Raw genomic sequence first — 27,294 nt, 5'->3', positions numbered from 1 at the left:
ATTTGTCAGTGGGTCTATAGTTTCTCCGCCACTCTCTTTTGAAATGCTTACACACCCGTTTACTTTCCCTTAGGGCTTCCGTAAACCAGGGGGCAGAGACTCGGGTAAATTTAGCAGCCCTCGTGGAGGGGGGGGCAAGTTCAAGGGCACAGAGTTGTAGCCAACCCTCCAGGGACTGCACGTCCTGTTCTAGGTTGCCACACAGGGGAATTGGTAGGCGACTCAGGGCGCACTGTATTGCCTCTGATGAGAACAAATGAAAGGGCCTAAAACTATAGCTGACACTGGTTATGCCCTGTAATTGAGACCTGTCTGGCTCCCTACATACTTTAGAACCTGCCAGGTAATAGTCTGACCAGGTTAGAGCAAGGAGGGCATCAGTTTGGATCCGGTTTGGTAAAAAACCTGGTCCAATGTGTGTCCTTTAACATGGGTAGGAAGACAGACATACAGGGTCAGGTTAAGAAAATCAAGGGATTCACATAACCTCATGGACTCAGGATCAGAGGACTTGTCCATATGGATATTAAAATCGCCCTGGACCAAACAATGGCTGTATTTAGCCGCTATGGGAGATATAGCATGGCTGATGGACTCCAGAAAATTCCCCGCTGGTCCAGGAGGGCGGTAGATTATTACTCCCGTGATGGACTGATGGGCCCAGATGGTCAGAAGAAAGCCCAAACTCTCAGCCCCCTCTATCTCCATGATTGTTAACGGCACACACCTAAGGGAGCTACTGAAGATTAATGCGAAGCCTCTGCCTCTCCCCATGGGACGGTCCTTCCTCAGGATCTGGTAACCCCGGGGAATCACGTTAGCAATAGTGGGGTTGGAGACATTACTCCCCTTCATATCAAGGTGCGGTCTGCCAAACATACTTCCACCGTTGTCTAAAAGGCAGTCTCTGCCGTACCTAATTATCTTGGAAAGCTCTGGATGAAAACCGGCAGCATAACCAGCCGGGGACGCTGACAGGCGCAGACGGGCTTGCCAGCGAGGCGACCGCTACGCACTCGCGCAGTGTCCTGTTTTACGGTGGCCAGCGTAAAACAACTAGACCGCGCCGTCTTGAAGAAAGATGGTGGTGTCGATCAAAAAGCCACTTTGAATCAGGGTTCAATTCCCCCTCCCTCACCAATCTGAAATTCCCAGTTTAAAATTCACCACACAATTAAATTCAAACCACAGAGCAGATTAAAACATAAGTAAAAAGCTGAAAAGTTTCTGAAAATGTTTAAAGTACGCAAAGTTTAACAGCGAGTTCTGCGTAGGACATGCAGTGTTCTACGGTGGCCAGCGTAAAACAACTAGACCGCGCCGTCTTGAAGAAAGATGGTGGTGTCGATCAAAAAGCCACTTTGAATCAGGGTTCAATTCCCCCTCCCTCACCAATCTGAAATTCCCAGTTTAAAATTCACCACACAATTAAATTCAAACCACAGAGAAGATTAAAACATAAGTAAAAAGCTGAAAAGTTTCTGAAAATGTGTAAAGTACGCAAAGTTTAACAGCGAGTTCTGCGTAGGACATGCAGTGTTTGATCAAGTTTCGGGGTCTGGCAGGCTTGCGCAGCATCCCGTTTTAAGGTGGCCACCGTAGAACAACTAGACTGCACCGTCTTGAAGAAATATGGCAGTGTCAGTCAAAAAGCCACATTGAATCAGGGTTCGATTCCCCCTCCCTCACCAATGGGAAATTCCCAGTTTAAAATTCGCCAATAATAATATTCAAACCACAGAAAAGATTAAAACATTGGTAAAAAGCTAAAAAGTTTCAGAAAATGTGCAAAGTATGCAAAGTTTAATAGCGAGTCCAGTATAGGACATGCAGTGTTGGTTCAAGTTACTGGGTCTCTATCCTCCCAGTAGCCATGGGAGGATACAAATGACAACATGTCTGTAATAAGGAGGGACTGACAAACCTATAAATGAACCCAAAGACATTTACAAAGGACAAGGACACAAGCAAATTAAAAATATGGCTGGGAGAATGGGCGGGACTTCCCTTAAATACTGAACTACAGCAGATCTTCACCATAGCAGCGTTTGTGCGTTGACTCTAGGCTAAAAACAATCTTTAGAGGCTTTTTTCTCTTTTAAGTGTGCTGCTGAATACAACACTCTTAGAAAGAGGAAATCACAATATGAAATAAATATCTTATTCCTCGTTATGCATTCCCTAGGAAGGCATAGCATTTTTCATGCATTCACAGGTTTAATAATTTTGGTATATGTGGAAATGCATCAAAATCTATTGGTGGATTTGTGGGAACACCCACGCTCCACTATTAGAATGTCTTCACGGGGCAGAGTATTGCAAGACACCGAATGGGCTGCCTTGCATTACTCCAATTTTCAAAAGAAATACAGGCCCATGTAAGATGGCCCTGCATTGCTTGGTAAATTTGATTTAAGTATTGCGTTGCCTTTGTGGCCAGAAATCTCATATCGCATGTTTAAGTGTCCTTTTCTTAGGGTGAACTTACACATAAGGGTAAGAGTCTTGCCCCTTACTTTTTGGATAAGTGTGCCCAATTGCAATCTGCACATACATTTAAGAAACTACATGCATTAGGACTTTTTTATTTTGCCAAAACCTACATAATTGATTATGCTGAACACATTACATCACTATAGGAATTAATGCATCCTGATTTTTCCAACAATGTCTGGACATCAGAACACACAGATACACTCAGACTTTCTTGCAACACGTCACTTACATACATGTGTAAATATCACAAACGTAGTCATCTTTGTTTTATTGGCTGCAGTTTGAGTCACATATAACACTTTTAATGGTGGTGACACAGTGCAGATGGCATATAAATTGCATTATATTCCAATGCGGAAATGTGTGTTTGCCTCCACTTTAAAAATACTGATTACTGTGCAAATGGCTATTAAAAAGTGGCCACTTCCACAAGGGAAACACATTATTCTTGTTATTTCTGTGGCATCCTTATCTGCTGTTAATGTTGCCTACGTGTTTGACCCATCTTTACAGACGCAAACATTTCTACAGTATGAGCATATTTATCCCATGCCAAGCTCAATTTTACCTCTTGAACAGTATAAACATATTGTTTACACTGCGGGTTCAGCTCAGCCTGCTTTAAGCTCCATATAGAAATATTCAGCTGTATGTGCCACAGTTGTTGGTGTAATGTTGGCATCAAAATGTTCGTTCCAGACCTTGATGGTCAAGACATTGTGGTGACAGCCACACCCTTTGATCTAAATGATCGTTGTGCTGTCTTACAGGACATACACATGTTCTGTGACACCCAGTCCAACGATTAGTTGAAGACTTCTGCCTCTGCAAGAATCAAGGAGAAACCAGAAACTTCCAGCTGGATTCCACAAGTTGGGGATCTTGTGTGCGAGAAGGTAGTGATAAAAACAGTGTCTGGCTCATCATACCGAGCACCAGTGGCAGTCCTTGGCATTCAAGGTACAAGAACTGTAATCTTGCCACTGCTTCCTGGTTCCAAAGACAATCATTTTGTCTCCATTGATAACATCAAGTTACATCATGTGGCCAATTCTAAAAAGTAGGCCACAAAGAGCCCTTGGTAGTTCCCTAACTCCTCTTACTACAATACAGGAAATTTTGCTACAGCTAGTGAGCACCACCAAAACTGTTTTTTACCCACCTTGGGGACATGTTCACGCTGGACAACGCCTTTTTTATCTTATGTGAAGAAGAGTGGAGGGCCAACACTCTGTTGACCAGTTCTGTAGCAGTGCGTTCTGTAAGATAGTGTCTATTAATCAGCAAGAAAAAAACGGTCACAAATCCAATCCACTGGAATAGAAAAACCAAGGAAAGTGTTATCCAAATAATTATCCAATGTGGGATCAGATAAGTGTGTTTAAGCCATTTTAAATGCATTTAATGCTGCCAGCCTTGCTCACTTTTTGAAAATTTTTTGGTTCTACCATAGTCAGTTCTTGCCAAAAAGTCTTGAAGTAATGCCGGCTTGTATTTATTCCCTTGTTTCCAGTGTTTACAGGGGCCTCCCATTGGTGTTATTCCTCAATTGCGGCATTTTGATTCTATTTTTGTTCCTCTGCAATCGATGTTCCCTCTTGAAGCATTCTGAAACTACCATCGGTCCAGCTATGTCATGAGTGCATGGTAAAGTTATTCGGAATCCTAATGCTCAAAGAACTGGATATTGACTGGTCATTGACATTCCAACCTGGATGGTTTGCCTGCACTCAACCCGTGTTCCATTGCCTATGGTCCCCATGTAAATGGGCACTGGATATTTGCCTGGCTATGCAAATGCTGGTTCCTGTGGACATAAACATGTTGAGTCCTTTAGCAACCCATTTTCGGAGTTATGCCATTGGCTTGTGGCTGCTGCGCATTGCAAGGTATGAGCCCCTCCCTTTAGAGGATATGAGTTCTTTGGCACATAACTCATTTAACTCTGTCTCTATAACACGGATGCAGGTTGACCGGATACTTCCTCAGCATCCTCTATTACCAAAGATCATGTCTGTTCTCTTGGTGATTTGAACTGGGCTATGGTGGATTCATCGTCTGCGGAGATGGAGTCTACCATGGATTCACTTTCGATTGAACTCATGGGAAACATCATCTAAACCTCCAAGCCACCTTAATCTGGTCACGTTTCCAAATTGACATGTTAGCTTTTTTATTATTAACATTATAATTCTTATTGTATAGCCTACTTGTTAGCAACGCATTGAATTTGCTTAGCTTGTGCTTTATGGTGTCTATTTAGTTGCAACAATTGTAAGGAGGGAGCTGCCCTCTTGCCAGGAAAAGGATTGGGTCAACAATCTTAAAAAACAGGGTTCCTTCTCCTGAGATCAAAAGATTCTAGGTGGTATTACTATCCCCAGTTAGGGTTGTTAACCATCAATAAGAGGGATTGGAATGTTACAATGGTTACCAAATTCACAATTTCATATATCTATAAGTGGCCCACATGTATAGTTGAATGACATGAAAGACATGAAACAATTTTATGAAAACTTTTTTCATTCATTTATTTAAAAAGAGAAATTTTTATAAAAAATGTTTGCTAATAGCACATTCTCGTATTTAAAATCATATACATCAACATTTATAATCAGTTTCAAAAATAAAATCATACATTATTCCTTAAAAGTTGCTGATCTAGCAAGGTTTCACAAAAACATTACATTAATAATATCATCATTACTCTTTCGAAAAAAATTTAAAAATAGATTTTTGGGGGAACGAAATTGTCGACGCTGCGTTTCGGTGCCTCTTTTGTATCCTGCACCTTCTTCAAGGACTCGTTCACTGGTTTAATATTATCTACAAAACATGTCACAATACATATCATTAGGCCCGAAGGTTTTTTTTACATCAATTGCACTTAGATTACTTTGACATTTCAACACCTGTCCTAATATTTGGTAACCCCGAACATTTCTACAATCCCAACACTGGTTCTTTCTCGTAGTGTATTATTACTTAATTCCCTCTTTTTGGGGGTACTCAAAGCCAAGGTGTAGTGGGCTGAGTGGTTCATTGTTAATGTATAGTGTTTTCTTATTATTTGCTAAACGAGATAGGGCTTGTTCTTTCATAAACATTATCCCAGAAGGTGAACAGTAGGTTATAAGTCGTTCATTAATACACCATCCTGTTCTTCGATTTTGTTTAACTTACCCAGGTTAAGGTTTTCCCCTGGTAATGATATTTTAGTCTTTGAGAGCATGTGTTGAATCCGCTCATCTATTCCCTTAATTCTTCTATTCTGAAAGGGAATATACCTCATTATAGGCTACTATATTTCCTCTGCATGGTATAATGCTTTTACTGATCCCTCTCCCAGATCTTTACCTTATGTTTTGGTTTTATTCAAACTTCATTCGGTTTGGGGAGAAAATGGACCGACTATTTAGTTGCTCCTTGACATTACTAACTAAGAGGAAGAGTTGTGAGTTCCCTTTAGGGCCCACTTATTTCTCCCTTATTTTAGCCTAACTGTTAGTTGTAGGCTGTTTTGCACACATTACACACAGCACGTTATTTTGGTATCATGATATTGTTTTAGAAATATTTTGCACGTTTTTGTTATTTGGTACTTTCTCTGGGACTCTGTCTGTACACTTCGTATAAGGTCAAACTAAACCGGGACCCTGTTTTTCAGTGATCGTTTAGCAACGTAGCTTGGCATTTGACACACCACAGAAGAACATCGGCTGTTTTCAAGTCGGGTACCTCTTATCATATACACCAAGACTTGCCTTTTGCAAACAGAAAGGGGAATTATTGCAGAAAAAAAGATCCTGAGATAAACGTACCAGCTTTGCGCAACATGAGATGCAGATTTCTAATTACAAATTGCAAGTATTGGAGCCAGTTCTAATCCCATAGATCTCTGATATATCACTGTGCCCACATAGTGAGGATAGGATAGAGCAGATATATAATTCACCATGATAGGGTTTCTCATTGTATATAGTTTACTTGTAATGATAATTGCTTTGCTGGCATGCATATGTTTTCTAGTTGCAACATAGTTGTTTCATAATAGAGCACACTAGTTTCAATAAATATTGTAAACTTTCCTCGTGTCTTTCTGTTGTTTATCAAGGACATGCTCAAGTGAGAATACGAAAGGTGACGATCTGTTTCTACAGTTCCACTGGGGCTAAAAGGTTGTGTTCTGGGGTGCCAATTTACCTGTTACTCTGGGAAGGGTAGGAGGGCGGGTAAGGCACTATGAGCTAGTTGGAACTGGGCCAATAGATACTGATGTGGCATGGTGACTCATTTCCTACATTTAGACGTCCTGTAGTCCCAGGTATAGTTCTGTTTTTAAATGGAATCCCTGCAACAATTTCTGATAACTGTTCTGGGAATCATCACCATTCCAGTCTATAGTGTTTTAGCTCATCAGTGCAACTACAGAGATCAACTTATGTGAATCAGTTTTGGTCAACCCACCCAGAAACTGTATAAAACAAAGTGCCAGGCGATGTACTGTCTGAATGTACACACAGGCAACCACACACTAGTTCATCAATCAGTGAAGTGCAGCTTGAGTCCTTTGACACAGTGAGCTTGGAATCTATATCTGGGCACACTCATCCTACTTAGCGCGACTCATTTAGACAGAGCAAAAATGATACATGGTATGCTTGAATTACTCTCCGCCACTGTTAGTTATTCTGGGCCACATTAGAGTTCATCTTTTTAGGTTTTCGCTGTTATTACAGATTCGCCAGCCATATGCACTCCATGCAACTAGTCTTGGCACTACCTACATGGGACTTTCCAGACTGAAATGTTAGTCCATACCCCCTCTGAAAGGGAACCTAAGTAACCCCAGACAGACTTTGGCATTGCTAGACCTCATCAGTGAGGGGCAGCTTGAGTCCTCTAGCACAGATGGCTTTAGGCCCATGTGTGAGTATACCCATCCCACTTATGTAGACCAGCGTAATGGCCCACAGTGATTACCAGTGTCTGAATTTATTTTTTAGGCATTCTACCTATCACTTGTTAAATGTGTGTAGTGCTTTCAGTTGTATACATTTGTCTGTGGAATTATTTAATTAACCTTAGGAAATCATCAATAATAAAGTTACAGAGTTGTTTCACATATTTCCTTTGCATAAAAATATGATTGTTGAACAAAAGCTTTAGCCAGAATCGAGATGAAAGGTTAGGTGGGTGGCACAATGTTGTATTGAGTGGTGCCTAAGTGTTGTGTGTTCAAAGGGTCAAGATGAAGAAGTTGTGTCCCTTAGCAGTCATCGATCCGATGTAGCCCCAAGCAGGAGGCACCCTTGCATTCTTTGCCTCAAACAGAGGTCAGCAGCCACCATTTTATAGAAAATGCCCCTGAAACAGAACAGGTGTGCGAGCCAGTTTTTTAAACTCTTGCAGAAGGGACCATAGATGAATGTGTTGCCCCTTCAGTAACATGTATCACGCAGATGTAAAATGTAGTCCAGCATGATCACAAGCCGGTGTTTCCTTATGTGCATGGTGGTCTGGCCTCATACAAATAAGGGGAACTCTTTGCCCTTGTGCCTACAGCATATTAAAGATGCAGGGGTTATGTCAAAAAAGCTATCAAGAGGCGCATAGATGTGGTGCTCAGTCACTATACCATTGACAGAGCGTTTTGGAACAAGGACTAGGGGTCCAAAGAACCCTCAAGGCATGCTTCCTGCGGGTGGGTGCAGTTAGTCACTGCATCCGCCTACAGTAGGAATCCTTAGCCCCTTTCAAACTCAGGCTAAATCTCTACCTGCAGTGAAAGGCAGAGTCGTGACAGAACAGCCAGTCTGACTTTTGATAATGCGCTATCAGAGTGCATTTTTGGCTGCACTCTGAACCGACCATTGACTCAAATATAAGGCACTCTCCTAATCTATTAAAGGTGCAAATGGATGCTGAGTGGGACAGTGTACCATGTTCATACTATTACTCCAGCTGAGGATACCCGGGATCCACCAGCTGTGAAATGTGTTAGGTTGGGTTGTGGATTGGAGGATATCTTGGGCGGGAAACATCCTTTACAACGAAACTTTTACCACGCATTGCTGTTACAACGCAAGTATTACAACGAAAACCTTTACAATGCATTACACTGGGGGGCGCTCTAGGTTAGGGAATAGTTTTAATTTACTATCCAACACCTTCCCGAGTGTCCACGGGGACTGGAGTTGGAATAGTAAATTAAACTATTCACTATCCAGCATCCCCAAGTGTAATGCGTTGTAAAGGTGTGCGTTGTAATACTTGCGTTGTAACAGCATGCGTGGTAAAAGCATGCGTTGTAACGTCATACATCCATCTTGGGCATATACCACCAGGATTTCTGGGTTCAGAGTCAGCTAGTGGGAATTTGGTTATTTTCTTTATGTAGGTGGCTGTGAGGGTAAGGATCTTGGCACTGCAAAGAATGGTTGGCTGCGGAGAATCTGGTTCACATCATATTAGATAATTCAAATTATGTATTTCAGATTTTTGGATTCTAAGATCGAGCAAGTGAAGCAGAGGTTTGTTTTTCTTGGATATGATTTGATTTCCTGGTAGCAGTATTCGCTATCCTGGATTGGTGTGGGTAATCAAATATATTTATCATTGTGAGATTTAGGTGCAAGTTGATTTAATGATGGATGTTTAAAGTAACCTGGCAAATCTTCCTTTTAGTGGATTCTCTGCAAAAGGAGAGTCTACCTGCTGAATTATCACTGCATTAGTGACCCTAAACCTGGCTAGTATTTTGTTAAAAACAAGGAATCTGTGCATTGGAGAAAGCACTAAATGTGTAGGAGACTTCACCATTGGAAGAACCTCAACCATATTAATGATATAGTGGATAGCATTCTGCAGCAGACTATCATCCAGGTTCAGCACTTACTCTAAACAGAGGACTTTCCATCAAGACCTAACTCTAAATCAAAGTTTTTTTTTTGGGGAACCTTTATTATTACTTCAAGCAAATACAAGCATGGGCCTACAACCACCCCGGCCGGCCACTAGTCAAGTCGTAAGTACAGCAAATCAATGTGAGAAATATAGCAGCCCGAAAACCGGGGTCTAACAAGTGTCCAAGATATGACTTGTATGCAAGTGTACTGGCCGAAATTCAGGATTCATGAAGGTTCATTTTACAATATTGAAAAAACGAAAAGTCAATGCCATACGGTCGTACATGGTCCTACAATAACAAGCATGAATCAGGAAATCCGCAAGTAGTGCAAATACAATTGAAGTATTGGGGGTAAGGTATACGAGTCAGGATAAATGTGAACACAAACCTGTTCCATAGCAAAGCTGTACCCCACCCCTCAAAACGAAACATTCTGTAGGAATCATGAAAAAACAACAACATCAAAAAGGAAAAAAGACAAAAGGGCCATAGAAACAAATAACGGACAAATTAGCAAACCCCATCCCCCTACCCCCCACCCTGCACCCCTGCAGAAGGCCACGGCATACCCCCCCCCCAGCAGCGTGCCTGTCGCCCTAAATAAGAGACCCGAAATATAGAAGAGAGGAGAAAGAAGAGAAGAAGAAAAAAGTGGAGAAGAGCCCTCGATATTGCCACCCGCCCCCACCCCCCCCCCACCCCCGCGCCAAGTAAACATCCCAAAAGCAAGATCAGAATAGCCATGGAAAACATTAATCACCGATAGCACCGTCAATAAAATCCCCGTTGAGTGTCCCCCAAATCACCGTCAGCCATCAATAAGTCCACTAGATCCTAGACGGTATCACCCATGGCCTTTTCTATCAGTAGTACCAACATACGTCCACTTATCAATCGGCATACAGAGCGGCGTGGAGGGTCCAAGTGATCTGGGCGGACCGGGTCGTGTTAGTACTCCATGGGACTTCAGCAACCAAAACCCAGCCGAATATGTATTGCGGAAATCTGTCTGTGTCGGTATCGACCCCGAAAACATCCTCAAGTCCGAACACAGTCGCACCATCCAAGGAGAGAGAGTCACACCATCCGGCAAGCGATGAGACGTCGCCGGGGCAGCCCAAGACGTAGATCGGCGCTGTTTCCTAAGCCGCTGATTAGACATGTGCCCCGACGAGTCACTCACATGTACTACAGATCTGTCCAAGGCGATCTCATGAGCCCGGTCTTCCAGCGTCTCCACGAACCTAGGCATAGCCGGAGCACTCTTCACCGACATAGAAGCGGGCACGTCGGCACTTCCTTGAGATCGATCTGTGCCCGTGTGGAGCTGCGGGACAACAATGGCAGCCATCCTTCTTACCAGGTCCCGGGCGTTACGGGTCAGGGTCGCATGCAGGGTCGTTAGAGCAGCCAATATATCTTTGGACGTGGGCTCTTTCTCATGCCGCCAGACCCCTGAACTCTCCCGCACGGCAGCTTTTCTATCCGGATGTGGTCTGCATAGGAGGGTGTGAGCCGCCATCTTAGCTGATCCGGCCTCGTCCTTCTTCACCTCACCTCGGGACTGGGTCCCATACCAGGGCGCAACAGGAGTCACAGCGAGGACCCAGAAAGTCAAGGCAGGCTTCCCGGAGAAGAGTCACCAAAGGGCTAAACAAAATCTCTGCCGCTCTCCGGGAGCCGCCCGCCAATTCCGGGGGAAGTCCTTAGTTATGCCCGGACACAACACTGGAAAGGGGGCCAAATATCATGCACTCCCCTCGAGCCTGCTTTGCCACGCAACCCATGAGGCACTCCGCTAGATGGACTGGGTCGTCACTGTCGCCATCGGCCCATCAAACCTCCGGCGCCCTCCGGCCAACTCTCCACCTCCACCAGTGGCCGCTGTTGTCGCCGTCGCGGCCGGCTGTGCTTCTCACTCGACACCCCCGTCCCAGCTCCATGAGGGCCGCAAAACAGTCGGGGACATTTCTTCGGGTCTGCCGCACGCAGAAGCCTCAGGAGCAAACGGTCAGTGAAAGTTTTCCTTCGCCTACTTAAATATGCCGTTACGGCTCAGGATAGTTGCCAGGATGTATGCGCGGGGTGAGAGGGCTCACGGAGCCGAGCGTCTATGCGGCCATCTCGGTCGCTGGCTTGGCTCCTCCCCCCCAAAGTTGTATTCTTACATTTTTAAGCTACTTTTTAATTTGCCAGATGGTATAACAAGATTATGGGACAACAATATCCACAGCACACGCCAAAATATCACGTAATTAATGTACACAATTGATACACAATCTTCTCTCGTTCGATGTCTTCAACTTCTTGATTTCATATGCCCAGTCAATACGTGTTTTGTCATCAGGTGAGGTCCCCATGACTCCTTCAGGGTGTATTCCACCAATTTATCTTGGCATATTGAACCTCCAAGCCAGTTTTAATTCTGGCCAGGCCGTTCAATATGTGTCATCCAAAGTATCCGTTCTCTGTATCTTGTGCCTCTCGGTAATTGCCGTTTGTCAATTGCTACTCATATAGTGGGTGCAATTAATAATCTCAATGGATGTCCCATGGTCCACCAGAGAACACGAATTTTACTGCAACATAAATGGTGGTGGTGATGGCTTTGTTATTGATGCAGCAGGTTTTGAGGATGGTGCAGACTTGCAAGGGGAGCCAATGGAGATCCATTAGGTTGGGAGTGATGTGTTCATATTTCTTCAGGTTGCTTCAGGTTGCTGCTTGTAGGATTCCCCTAAGGGGAGACAGTGCGGATTCTGGGAGGTCATGGAGCAAGTCATTATCACCAACCAGATGTAAGAGTCTGAGAGCTTGACCAGCAGTTCTGAAGTCATTTTCTGGAAGAGATCGGTTGATATTCTTTAGAAGAGAGAGATGGTATTGGATGGTCTCTCTATTTTTTTCAATGTGTTCCTTGAGGTGAGGTTGGTGCCCATGGTAAATGCAAGTGACATAGCATTCAGTGAAAGCTGGGGATTGAAGCCATCACAGTTTATGTCATTGAGCCAGGTTTATGCTTTATTTTGTTTATTGTGTTTGGCTAATACTAGGAATTCTGGTTTGAGCTTTAGATAGGCTCTGGGCTGGTCTGCATGATGTGCAAGCACTGTTTAGGACATTGGATGCCTAAAGTCGAGGGCTAATAGAGTTAATTGTACCTCTCAACCCTAAATCATCCGAGATGCATAACACAAAATAATGTTTGTGAAATAAGTGCTAAAATAGGAGAATCCACTGAGGAAATTTCCAGCTCAGCTCTTTAGTGGTTGTATGGACAATGTATAAGATGGTTAGTGTGGAGTTTTCAATGGTGCTGTCTCCATTATACTACCCATATGTTGGCGAAATATCTACTGGTAGATTCACTCAAAGAAATTGCCGTTACTCCATAAATAACAATTATCAGCAACCTCAGAACTCTAAACCAGTTATTTTGTGCAGATTTTAATTTCTTCGATTTTGGCAGATATTGGAACTGAGACTCAATTAGGGTCCGGCCCATATTTAAAGATGGGTGAGTTCGAAAATCTGCAGCCTTGTGAAGGTACGCATAAGGCATTTTTGTAGAATTCTCAGCCAATGGTGGACGCAGCAGCAGAATTACCATGCCATACGAATTCTATGGTGGACTTAATTCCACGGTCAGATTCTTACTGGCAGCTAATCCCCAAGGTGCATAAGAACTGGGCCAGAGGAGAATACATCCTATGTGTCCTTGCTGCACAGCAAAGCCAAAGCTTTCACCACTCAAAGACTTTCCTCCCTAGCTTAATTCCGCCTACATAGGAGCAGAAAGCACAGAAAATGAACAAAAACCCTGTTAAATGCACAGACAAAAACAATTAATGCACTTAAAGCAATAATACACTGATCTCGAACTGATCAGCATAAACTGAAAATCACCAATCAGTTAATGAGAGTTTGCATTTATGTGGATTTCAAGCGTGACAATGCAACTGTAGCAAATTAAAGCTTGGCTAGTACAAAAATATACTTAAAGTACGCAACATATCAAACAATTGTCACTGAGCAAACTGTGAAAAGCTTAAACAATTCTTCTTGCATCTTATTTATTATTTATTACCCATAAATAATTGACCGTGTGTCTCTTAATATATGCTAGTTATGTTATTTGATGTGTTCTGACATTTGATTTATGATATAATTGCTTGGTTCATTCGATTCATGTTTAGCGAATCCCAGAGTGTTTGCCCAGTGTTCCTGTGCAAAGAAAAAGAAAAGGTGTCAGGGCGTTTCCATGGTCGGCCAAAGATATGAAAATACATATATCTACATAACGAAGAGGCAGACTGTTACCTAACATTGATGAAAACACCTCCAGGACATGAGGGTCAGAGACTGGGAGATGGGCCTTCCAACATTGTGAACGCAGTAAGCACACATTAGTTAAGTGAGATGACAAGACAGGAGGTATGAGCAGTAGTTGCGACTCGCCTGAAACCTTAGCGCAGCCAGAATGAGGGTGAGCACCACAGGCTGAGGATATACCCAAAGCATTTTTTTCTGTGCTTGCACCAAAAACATGTAAAAAGTATTGTTTTTAAGTGCAGCAAATGCTGTTTTGCATTATTTTTTATAAAAGCTAAAGCAGCCGACTTTGGGATTTAGAAACCAGGTTCAAATCCCGGTGTTAGCTCAACCTCCAGTGATTCGGGGCAAAGCACTTAGGGGCAGATTTCTCATTCTTTAATGCACCTTATCTAACAAGATATGGCGCATTCCTGTCCTCTCTCTATGCTAGCGTAGACAGACAAGTGCCAACTCCGACATCCTTGCACCATGGAGCAACATTGCTTGCGTTACAGGGAAGATGTTTTTTGTGCAGGAAGGTACACCATCATGCACACAAACAATCCGTAGAGTCATATTCCTCTTTCTGAGTGCACTGTAGAAATGCAGCATACTTAGAAAGAGGAAACAAAGAAGAAAAGTAAAGATACTTCTCCTCGTGCCATGGTGGGAAGGCATATAGGGGCATATTATCAAGGGGGTTTATCTCCGCTTTTTTGGCTTTAAAAGCCAAGAAAGCGGAGATAAAATTATCTCCCTATTACCTAGCTGTCGCTAACACCAGTTAGCGACAGCTAGTAGGAGATAGCGACCATCTTGGGCCCCACTTTGCATGTCAGTGATATTTATCACTAATGACATGCAAAGTGGGCGTGCCAAGATGTTAGCGACTGAAAACAGTCGCTAACATCGCTATCTCCTATTACCAACTTTTGGAGATATTCGCGCTAAGCGCGAATATCTCCAAAAGCTAACACCTGCCCTGAGCAGTTCTTAGCCATGTTATCCAATGGGAGGTGGATTACATGGCTAAGAGCATTAGCTCGGTAATGCATGAATATCGCGGACTTTTCAGCGATATTCATGCATTGCGGCGATTTTTATCGCATTTGCGATAAACCTTGGTAATACCAAGGTTTATTTGCGGTACAAATCGCCGCAGCTCTGCGGTAAATTTTTGTCCGCAGAGCTATTATCGCTATTGCTTGGTAATATGCCCCATAATTGTGACGTATTCCCAGATCTACCAGTGTTTTTAAATCTGGGAATGTCTCGGAATACACAAGTGGATGTATGGGAGCACCCATGCACAACCCATGTAATGCCTCTAACACGTAGACTAACGCAAGCCAATGTCTTGCACTGTCTTGCGTTCCTCCGTGTTTTCTGAACCACTCAGGGTGGCCTTGCGTGGCCTGGTAAATCTTATCTAGGTTTTGTGTCACCCTTTCGTTACCTTGCGTGGCAGAAGAGTGCTGCAAATGTTTGATAATACTGGCCCTTAATCTCCTTGTCCCTTACGAAAAAATCTGACCTTGTGTAATGTAACTACTGTAACCTGGTGATCATGTAAAGTGCTCTAATGCCCTTGGGTCATGATTGCACTACATTTAAAAAAAATGGCTATAGCCCAGGAATTGTCACGATTTAATAAGAGCTAATTATTCTGTATGAGTGAACAGCAGTGAGTTCACCTGCACAAGCGCGCAGACATTTTCACACCAATGCTTATATTGTGTTATTAAGGAAAACCCTTTAAAATTAATATTTTAACTTCTAGGCATTAGTTTTCCTTGAACATTTCCGTGGTCACCGCCATCTACAATTTTGTATTTTTTTTTAGGTGGGATGCATTTCTGAAAATAACTAACCTCTCACATGCTAAAAGCTCCTGTTATTTAACCCTTTTGATGCTCATGACGGAACGGTTCCGTCATGAGCATCGGTTGAGCTGTGCTCATGACGGAACCGTTCCGTCATGACCACGCCTGTTTCCGTTAGGGCTTAGCACCCGGCGGTAAATCGTACCGCACGCAAGGTGTTAAAAAAAAAATATTTTACTTCAAAGAGTGGAGGTTCAGCATATGTGTGAGCAGGATGTATGTCGTTACTACGCATGCTTTTATAACGCATGCCTTTACCACACTGGTTTTACAACTTGCGTTGGGGGCGCTGGATAGTGAATAGTTTAATTTACTATTCCAACTCCAGTCTCCGTGGATAGTAGGGAAGGTTTTGGATAGTAAATTAAACTATTTCCTATCCTACAGCTCCCCCCAGCGCTCGTCGTTTAACGACTTGCGTTGTAAAAGTTGCGTGGTAAAGGTACTGCGTGGTAAAAGTTGCGTTGTAAAAGCTGTTCCTCATGGGAGCAGTGTGTGTATATATGTGTGTGTGTGTGCGTCTGTGTGTGTGTGTCTGGGGTTGTGTGTGTGTGTGTGTTTGGGGGTAAAATTATAAAAGGAAAAGGGTGTACTGAAAAAAACTAAAAGTATGGCTTTGCCATAAGATCTGACAGACACATACATTTGGTCGAAAAGGGCCTTGAATCACTGGGCTCGCTGAACAATGCAAGCCAGGGACCACAAGGAAACCTGTTTACTCTGTAGACTGCGGAACATACCCGAAGTCAGTTTCTCACAAAGAGGAAACTATTTCAACTGCCTTGAACAGTACGTGACATATCAGCCAAGCTCAAATATATGTAAAATACTATCTTGCTAAGTGATGACGCGCCGATATTCATGCCAATAAAATAAATCTTAGAACATCAAGGCAAAGTTGCATTACTGTGCTCAGTATACAAGGACCTGGAGAACGCTCACCATTATCTCATACATGGCAGAGGTATCTCCATAAAACGAGCATATCTTATACTGCAAGTAGGCTTTGCAATGTGGGAGATACTTTGCAGTTCAGAAGTATAACAAAAGGTCAGCAGAAGGGGTTTCTAATGCCAAGGTGATGTCAAAAGTAAAACAAAATGCTAAATATGGTCATCCGCGAACCAAGATAAGCGACATTCGTGAAATGACACTTTCAGCTCTGGCTTCTGAAGTCAAATACAATATTTACAAATATTGAGCACATATATAGCTCACGCCTATAAATACAGTTGCCTGTGGGCAAATGTTATAATGCCACTCATTTATTATTAAGTATAGAAAGATGCAAGATTGAGTTGACACTAAAGGGGTGTTTAAACCTGTGACCTTGTGTTACACCTCTAACTATAGTAAATGTGTTTTTGGGGTTTTTCAAGATTTTATATTTTATTTATTGTCTACATTAATTACTATATTTATTTTTTATTATTTTGTCCATATTTTTGATTGTTTCATTGTGTAAGTATAATGTATGTGTGTGTGTATAAAAATACTTGCACAATAAAACAATATTTTGGGGCCAAAATTGAAATAAACAGCAATTTTTGCTGCGATCCAAAGGTATTTAAAAATAAAAATGGCAACTGTGAGTTGCATAGCGCCATATAATGTTAAATACTGTTCACTCCTGCCCTCTCCCTTTCACGCAGTGCAATAAGATGACTTTCTTTTTTCTGATAAAAGTGCCCCTAGATGTTTATTAACAATCTGAACACACACACACGCACACACACCCAACCACACACCCACAAACACACACACACACACACACACACACACACACGCACACATGGTGAAATCTAAAGAGTTAAGTCATTGGCATCATTTGAAAATTGATATGATATATTAATGAAATTGTGACATTTTAGAGATGTTGAATAAGTGCATTTTAAAATCAGACCGTGATTGAAGCGCAGATCAAATTGATCAACATGAATTTATAATGATTGGGTACATCATCCTGTATAGAACTGATAACTCAGCATGGTATATCTGTTAAGGGGCTCCCTTTCCCCGTAACCCTCTTCTGTGATTTAACTTCTAAACATAGGGGAGTCTTATCTGTAATATGAAACTTTTAGTGCATAAAGTTGTCATGAGAAGGGAAAAAAAGAGAAAAAAAAGCTGAAACATTTTATGTTCCTTTAACAACCAACCAAACTTTTTTCTATGGGAGAGAGAGAGTGGTTAACCTACCTCTTTAAAATCACTTTGCACGTTGTACACTTTGACCTGGACAAAGGCCTCTGGCCGAAACACGTAGGTTGTTTTATCTCTGAATGCTCTGACTGCACTTTGCACTTTATTTGAAACGAATGCAAAAAAATAAGAAAATAAGACTTGCTTGAGCTACAACCTGGCGTGATCTCACTGTGTGGAGTTCTGCCTTTCTGTGTCCTTTGCAATGGCGATGAAACATACGTGAAGGTTAACACAGGAAACTGTTTTCCCATATATATGTATGTATATATATCCCTACAAACAAAGTTCGCTCTTACCCAAGACTTCTTGTGACAGCGTTCACGTGACGGGGTGGCGAGTACCAGCAAATCCTATCAAACGCTGCTTGGAAAATAGATGAAACTGCATGCCGCGGACTCAGATTCTTTGCAAAAGTGTGATTTTAATGGTGGCACAACAACTCTACATGTTTCGGAGTCAACGCTCCTTGCTCACGAGTAACTTTTGTCATAGTAAAAAACACTTCAAATAAACAACCATGTCACATTATAGATCATGGATACTTTAAACAGACTTAAGTGATACATCGAGTTTACAACTCATCACTCGATAAAAAGATTCTTCTTTTAGTGAAAAACATTACCAATTGGTATTTTTCATTTTATAATATGATTTTAAGGCAAGTGGGAATATTAACAATCCGTTTCAACTCTGCCTGATCTCCCAAACTCAACTCTTATTGACAGTAAGACTTTGGATCAACTTTATGGTTTGTTAAAAACCAGACACATTAACAGCAATATACTCGCTATGTTGATCACGTATCTTAAGGGTGATTCCGTATTGCACATAGAGCCACCTCTATGTGTATTAATCATAGCTTGATCGCTCAATTAGTTTTTGCAATGACAAAAAATAGTAATAATAAATCTATATAACAATATCAATCTGGTGGGCACAGATTATATTCCACTGCTACCACATGTTTAGGGAACACCTTCCCTAACATCAAACCCAAAAGGGAGTCTTCTCATTGTTCCCAGAGGTTGCCCAAATGGGCAAACGAATATATTGCACCTGGCATGGCATTTACCTGAGGGTCACCCTAATTATATGCATTACATATTTGTATTCATAATACTGCCCCAGTGGACTTTACCGGTCACTGTTGTTTGTTCTGTATTGCAGACTCTTCAATACCAACAATCCAAAATCTACTCTCCAAAATTCATGTCTATCCTTGTGTTGTTATGATAAAGCGATCATAGTCAGTAGATACATATTAGCTCCATTGCCTTCCACTTGCTACAGTATTCCACAGAAATCTGTAGAAACATAATAATAATAATTAACAGTCACATTTCGAACCCTTAGTACTACAACCAAAGTGCATTAAAGAAAGACAACATAAAGTGAGGTTAAAATTCAAATTACTGATGCAGTAGCCTAATGTAAAAACATTAAAAGTATGTTAATCAGCAAGTTTCAGATGTTTGAATAATTGTATCCTGATTTATAGGCAAATTCTCCCATCCCAAATGAACCGATAGTTCCTCATCCCCATTGTGGCACATGAGCGCCATAGTATGATATCGTATTATCAGTTTCGATTCCATGCATCTTAGTCCCCCCTCGTTCAATAATTGGACCAGTGTTAAGTACACAAAATGACAGATAGTACTGGTCTGATTGTGGTGGGTCTTGAAATGTCTGGCAATAGGATATTGTTTGTCTTAATTTTTAATGGCACACAGATGCTCTAAAATTGTATTTATTTGCTTTATGTATCGTACTGCCAATATAATATTTGTTGCACAGACATTTCAAAGCATACACCACATGGATAGTGGTGCATGACACATGTTTTCTGATCTTAAAGGGTTTACGTAAAGGTGACAATTCTACCTCTTAGCAGTTACTGCTGTATTTGCACGCTTTGCAACTTCCACATTAATAGAATCCTTGAATGCCTGTTCTCTTAGGGTTTAGTGTGGGAAGAGAGCTACATATGGTGTACAGACAGAATATCGAGTTGTTTATTTCGAACTACAACAATATCGAGTGTGAAATATTGAGGTACAAGAATATTGACAGCAAGTATATCGTGGTACAGATTATCAACAGTAAGGTAAGAAATATCATGTTTTTAAATATCGAAGACAGTAATATCATTTGTAAAAATATTGTTGTTAATAATATTGATATTCACATTAGTGTTCTGTATTTTAGTATGTGATGTAATTTTTTGGTATAAGTGTAGTTTTGTTTTTAATGTATGTGTTAAATATTTAGCACTAATTACTTTTATGTAAATTAACGTTTGCATATTTTAGTTATGCAGCTGGTTGTGGGTTTATAGGGGAATAGTGTAGGAAGAAATTTGATTATAATAAAAAAATAATATTTTTTATTTATTATTATTTATAATTAATTTATAATTAATTGATCAATAATTGGTTGTTAATTAATATTAATAAATTAATATATGATTATGTTAATTGTGTTATATTTTTAGGAGGGGATTGTGGGTTTATAGGGGAATAGGGTAGGAAGTAATCTGATTATAAAAACGTAATTATGAATATAGTATTTATAATTAATTATTAATTAATTATTAATTGGTTATTTATTTTATTAATTATTCAATTGATAATTATGTTAATTTTAACCCTCTGCTATCCAACACTTTCCCTACTGTTGCACTCCCTGGAGTGGGAATAGTAATTTTTACCCCTAAGCTATCCAACACTTTCCCTACTGTTGCACTCTCTGGAGTGGGAATAGTATTTTTTTACCCCTACGCTATCCTACTCTTTCTCTACTGTTGCACTCACTGTAGTGGTAATAGTAAATTGTACCCGTTCGCTATCCTGCCCTTTCCTACTGTTGCACTCTCTGGAGTAGGAATAATTTTATCCCCTCGGCTATCTAATATTTTCTCTGCTGTTTTAGTTAATGTAGTGTAAAATGTATTTTCAAAAAGTTAAAAATATTATTATTTTTTAATTTAAATTCTTGGTGTATGTGTATATATATGTATTTATAATTTTTAATATGTTCTTTAACAATTTATAAGTTATTGAATTCATTATTTAGAAATAATTTTAAGTATTTATTTGATATTTTATACATGTATATGTTTAATTTATTTTTACATTATATGTATTTCTAATAATTGTAACTATTTTTTTATTATATGTATTATTTACTTTATATTACATTATTTTTTAAACATTAAAAAAAGATATTTTTAACAACAATATTTTTAACAACGATATGTTTTTTTTCTCAATAGTTTTGTACTTACCATTATGGGCCGATTCCGATCTGGGTCGGAAAGCACTCCGACCCAGCCGGATCTGGGGTGTTTTCTGAACGAGCCGGGGTCCTGCAGTCCGACCGAGCGAGTACGATGCAGCCGTATGCTGTCGGACTCGGCTCGGTCGGACTCCCATAAAAGTCAATGGCAGCCGGTTGTACGTCGCGTACATAGGCTCACATTGGCTGAACGGGTACATCGGACAAGTGGCCCCCCCTACAGTGGGTATGAGTCGGCGCCATCCGCACCGTATATTCCTGTGTTGGGGAGCACCATGGGTCTCCCCCTGTGTCCAAGTCGTAAGGCTGCGGGTAACAGGGGGTCTAACGCAGACCCCCAAAGTCCAACCCCGGGAGCTATTGCGAGCCGGACGCTCCAACTCGATTTGGCTGTCTGAATCAAGCATCGTACTAGCTCGGTCATGAAACGTTTGCATTGCGCACCACGGTTTGCTTGTGACCGAGTCGTACGGAGCGGTTCGGACCCGACAGCGATTCGGACGGAGATTTCGTGCTTGTTCGCATCGTACTTTAACGTCCGGACCCGTGAACGACTCAGACCGAAATCCAGCCTCCAAATCCGATTCAGTGCCCTTCTGATCGAGATCGGAATCGGCCCCTAAGTAAATAGGACTTCGATATTCTGGACATCCATATTTTTGTGTCGATATTTTTGTACCTTGTTATTCTGACTGTTGATATTCTGTCTGTGATTCCTACAGATAGTGTCTTTAAGTGATTTTGCCTTTCTGAAGTTAATCTGTGGGTAAGGAGAAGACCCCGTTATGGGTTCGACGTTAGGGAAAGGTGTTCACAAACATGTGGTAGCAGTGGGATATAATCAGTGCCCACCAGATTGATATTGTTATATAGATTTGATATGACTATTTCTTGTCCTGGCATAAAGTAATTGAGCGATCGAACTATGATTAATACACATAGGGGTAGCTCTATGTGCAATAGGGAATCACCCTTAAGATAAGTGATCACCACAGCAAGTATATTTCTGTGTCTGGTTGTTTAACAAACAATAAAGTTGATCCAAACCCTTACTGTCAATAGGAGTTGAGTTTGGGAGATCGGGCAGAGTTGAAATGGATTGCTAATATTCCCACTTGCCTTGAAATTATATTATAAAATGAAAAATAAGAACTGGTAATGTTTTTCTTTGAAAGAATAATGTTTTTATCGAGTGATGAGTTGTAAACTCGATGTATCAGTTAAGTCTGTTTACAGTCTCCATTTTCTATAATGTCACATGGGTGTTTATTTAAAGTTTATTTCACTACAACAAAAGTTACTCGTGAGCAAGGAGCGTTGGCTCCGAAACGCATGGAGTTGTCGTCCCACCATTAAAATAACACTGCTGCAAAGAATCTGAGTCCGTGGCATGCTGTTTCATCTATTTTCCATGCAGCATTTGATAGTATGGTGGGTGAACAAGACAAGGGATTGCCAAAATAGACAGTGCTGCTTAGGTTATACACACACACATATTTATATATGTACATATAACATACACAAATATATATATCTATACTACTATAATAAAGCAGAAACTTTCAGGCTTTGAGGTGGGTAAACTCGGGAACCACTGCGCCAATCTACACACCCGATACACAGTTGAAATCGTCAGGGTGTGTAGATGGTTATAGGCTACATAAATTAAAAAAATAAACGTTATTTAAAATTTTAGATTAAAGAAAATTAGTCCCTCAAAAGTAGCGCCGGCCGCGTCGTGCGTGGTCACGTTAGGAGCACGGGTAGGAGCGGTGTCTGAGGAGCGGCGGACATGGCGCGGGGAGGAGCGGTGACGTCAGGAGCAGAGGACCGGCGGCGGAGGAGGAGCGGCGGACATGGCGCAGGGGAGGAGCGGTGGTGGGAGCGGACAGGCGGGAGCAGCGCCGGCGGAGGTAAGGGCACTCATGTAGGGGCAGGCGGGACGGGCGGCGGACGGGATGGTCGGGCAGCGAAAAGACAAACGGTGCATTACAGAAGGAAAAGGAGGAAAAAGTGACGTGAAGCCACAGGGGTTTTAGATGGAGGAGCTCTGGCGGAGGTAAGGGGACCCCAAGTCCATTGAGAAGTGGTTCGGGTCGGGGAAGGCGGGGGACGGGCCGGGCAGGGGCCCGGCATAATGGACAATGTAGGGGCGGGCGGGGGTCGGGGAAGCTGCCTGTTGCTCCCGGACAAGGTCGGGACGGGCGTCTAGTACATATATATATATCAGCACACTTTCCCTCGAACAAGAAAGGATGACGATGCTGTGTCTTGACAAAATTATGATTTAATTGTCAGCTGTCGGACGCGTTTCGTCTGACCTGCAGGCTTGCTCACCAACAAATTCAATAACGTTTTAAGGCATTTTAAAATATGCTTAAGTGTCGTTTGACATGTGAAACTACTAAAAAAGTGCATCAGAAGACAGACTGCTAGTTTTTTCAATGAAAAACACAATGTTTGATAATGCACAAAAATTGACTTTGACCAAGGACAAATCTATATGTTTGCGAAACAATTTGCAACCCTCCGTCATCAAAGGATGAATGCAAGTGGAAAACCAACAGCAGATCATTCCAAGCTCTGAATTAGACACTGATGGAGACGAGGGTCCCAGGGGCTCCACAGCAAGACCAGCTCCCTCCGTGATTGAAGAATTCGTTTTTTTAGAACAAGAGAGGAGATTCATCCTCCGTCCCAGGACATTTGTAAACAGCGCAAAGCCGCAAAGAGGAAGAGGCAGAGGTAACAGAGGAGCAAAGGCACAAAACAATCCAGGCGCCGAAGGGAGCTCCAAGAACAAGCAGAACAAGAAATGACTATGGGAACTGAGGCTTCAATCATAAATCTGACAAAAATTGCATTAACTGAAAAAAGACATCCTAAAACTGGGTTGATCTTACTGTCTGGAAGAGGACTTTAACTATGTAAAAACAAGGGTTGACGTCTTTAAATTCGTTCGAACATTAAAGTTAAAGAAATATTTTGCTGTTAATTCTAAACAAGCACCAATGCCATCTACCAGTGAAACCAATTTGAGTGATGTCCAGTCAGTGGATCTTGTGGTAAAAGATCTGAATCTGATGCTGGACTTAAGGCAGCTTGAAGAAGAATCTGGAGTCAATATCTCAAATACAGGGAGTGATACACAAACTATTATGGGTTAAGCATCTAGATTAGCTGAAATACAAGGCATAGACATTGCAAGCAACGATCTGACCAGTTTTAAAGTACTTCTAGATTTACACCTATGTCAAGTAAAGACTCTGCTGACATCTATAATGAACTGGTGACAAACAAATTGACAAGTTTATGTAAATACAAGAGTGAAAAATATAAAAAAAAGTCACAGAAACAGAGATTATACTGCTCTGGTGAATAAACTCTCTGCAAATAAAGACTGTATTGTGCGTAACACAGACAAGGGCCGGAATGTTGTACTGTAGGGTAAACAGCAGTAGATGCCATCAAGAATGGGGATAGAACTTATCCGGGGGCACGACATATCGAGCAACACCATTGCTATAGCACACAGGGATTATCTTATTTTGCAATCAATGCTATCAAAACCAATATGAGGGGTGGAAACCAGGAGAAACAATAGAGAAGGCTATAATCTTCTTATATAAGAAAGCTGAATACTAAAATCCCAAAGGTTTTATTATGGAGGAAGATCTACATACTCACCTGCAATTAACTGCAGTAAGGAGGGAGTCATCTCCCCATTCGTTATGTTTTTATCTGTTTACTTTCTTTCATTTTATAAAAAAATACCGAATTTATTTTGTTTGTAAGCCCTTGCACTTTTAGAAGACATTGAAATGTTTATAAACAAGCTATCTCTGCCATTAACATATGCCCACTTGGGCTTGATTGTGATAATACTGCACTAAGATGTCTCGGCACCTGCAGAATTGTGTTTGTCATGCAGGAACGGTATATGCATACTTAGGCGTTATGCTGCTAACAATTAGTAAATTTTGAGCACTTGTCCATAAATTCACGCCAAAACAATGTTAGCAAAATAGAATTGCTACACAGTAGTGTTTTCAAGTCGGAGGGGGACCCCACATCAATTTAGGCAGGTCGATGGGGAAAGTAACAATCAAACACAGGGAGGGGACCTGCCCGCAGTAGTTTTAAACGATGGCCTAGGAGAGGTCCTTTGTATTATAAAACTTGTCCTGAACCCAAGCAAATCATATAACCAGTTTGATTTTATCAAAATTTATTTTTTATTTCTATGAATTCATTATATTAGTATATAAATATAAGTTATTTAGCATCAGAATAAATAAACATCATGACAACAATTAAATGGTGGTTCTAACTTCATACTGACATACCCTTAACATTCATACGAAGACATTCACACATCATACATCCTACGACACTAGGCAAAGATGGTTTTAGGTGACAAGGGGACCGTTGATCAAATGTCCGGGTTGGTTCAGTAGGTTCCTTGATAGGAACAGACGCCAACGCGCGTTTCGGTGTGTAGCCCCGTCCGGGGCAACACCTTCATCAGGGCGAAGTGGGGTAGAGAAGAAGGAACCACACATGTATAGAACTTCTGTATAGGGAAACATATTAAAAACATCTATTTTAGAAGACATACTTGCATGGGTTCAAGGAACAATGAAACAAGCATACGTAGATACTCAAACAGATAATGACTGACAGTTTGTGCCGATCCGACTAGGCCCAGAGACAATAATAGTACAATAGAGGTACCACATCAATGTATGAACATTTTAAATGAGAGATCAAAAAGAAAAGGAAAAACTTTAACACATAGATGGAAGTATTAACTGAAGAGACCTCCTTAAGTCTGAACATACCCTAGTTACTGCATAGAATATTACCTGCTAGTAAAGGATGGGGCTGGCGTGTAATTAACCCAGAAGTTGGCAATTTGGTAGTGCCAGCATGGTATCGCGTTTCCTTAGATAATTTATCAGAGATAGATGGAATCCTGTCCCCGAATATACGTGGCAGAATAGGTAAGGATGAGTGTCCCTGAGGGGGATGAAAAGGCACATTAATATACTTATCTAGCCCGAGGCTGATCTAGCCTGAGAGTGGAAGGCACGATATAAGATAACAATGTATGAACGCATACCTTCACTTGAACAGGGAGATACCATCTAGGACCTTCGGGTGATGCTGACCTTATCTGCTACTTGTATGGGATGAGTGTACCTGAAACATGGGGATAGGCAGTTTAATTAAGCGCTGGCTGCAATTATCGTCCTCACTGAGAGGAAAAACGCGTAGAGACGACATAGAGAATTATTTCTGGGATACCTTTTCGAAGATGGAAAAAACACCCACAGAGGGATTCTGGTCAGAGCTGGGGCCGCCGGCTGGGGGTGAGAGATGAGCTAATCTACAACAATAAAAGAAAAATAGAGGAGTGGTGAGGTAAATAAGGTTCGTTTGCACCGGGTGCCGGCTGAGGATGAATATCAAGAGGGGGGCCAGCCTACCCATGCGGAAGTCTTTGGAGAATAAGTCCGTTCTGCCGTCCAGTGGTTTTCAGGTTGAGTCGGGTCCCTTTAAATTGGAACCTAGAGGGCAACAGGCAAGTATTACCGGGAAGGAGGGGACAGGCAAGAATCAAGGGCTGGCATAGAAACTGCTCGGTTTAATCAGCAGTGTGGGCTTACCTGGTATATCGGCAGATGGCAGTCTCCCAACGGCGGTCCGGGTCACACGCACGAGGACAGGCGAGGCTAACGGCATAAAATGCGTCTATATATACTCGGAGAGCGGGTCCCGATGTTCGGTTCAGGTGAGGAGGCGCGGGAGATTCCTAGCTTCTAAGCGACATAGAGGACGGATTTAGAGAGGTGCTGATCCCTGTGATGAAACAGAAGCGGCCATCTTGTAGTAGGGACCCCTCATTACAGAACCAGGGTTAACGATAGAATCTCATAAAGGGTAATGTGACTTAAAACGGCGATCGCCGGGGGTGGAATCCTCTGACAGGGGGTATTGGTTCTGAATAAATTCCAGCTATTTGCCTACAGATGCAGATCAGAGATATGGTCGTGGAAACGTATATTTACCTGCACTATATGTGGGATGGAAACCAAGACGTTCCGTTGAAAATGAGTGGGCAAGGCAGGGATTAATAACAGAAGAAAAAGGGATTAAATACAGAGGGGAAATAATGAAGGGATTTAT

The 27,294-nt window shown here is 41.7% G+C and overlaps 1 protein-coding gene across 2 annotated transcripts in view; it reads left to right on the top strand.

Annotated features, from left to right (window-relative positions):
* KMO (kynurenine 3-monooxygenase) overlaps positions 1-27,294 on the top strand; it is a 473,316-nt gene that overhangs the window by 87,912 nt on the left and 358,110 nt on the right. The window contains exon 2 of one of the 2 annotated variants that reach the window (XM_086927254.1): positions 19,770-19,915. The exons of the other annotated variant lie outside the window; for it this stretch is intronic. Within the exon in view, the coding sequence (XP_086783380.1) occupies positions 19,796-19,915 (120 nt within the window). The 5' untranslated portion in view covers positions 19,770-19,795. The remainder of the gene's footprint in view (positions 1-19,769; positions 19,916-27,294) is intronic. 2 annotated transcript variants of the gene reach the window in all.

The sequence above is a fragment of the Lissotriton vulgaris genome, chromosome 6 (assembly GCF_964263255.1).
Source record: "Lissotriton vulgaris chromosome 6, aLisVul1.2, whole genome shotgun sequence".
NCBI lineage: Eukaryota > Metazoa > Chordata > Amphibia > Caudata > Salamandridae > Lissotriton > Lissotriton vulgaris.
The sequence above is the reverse complement of the archived record's forward strand: the minus strand, read 5'-3'. Positions and strand labels throughout refer to the sequence as shown.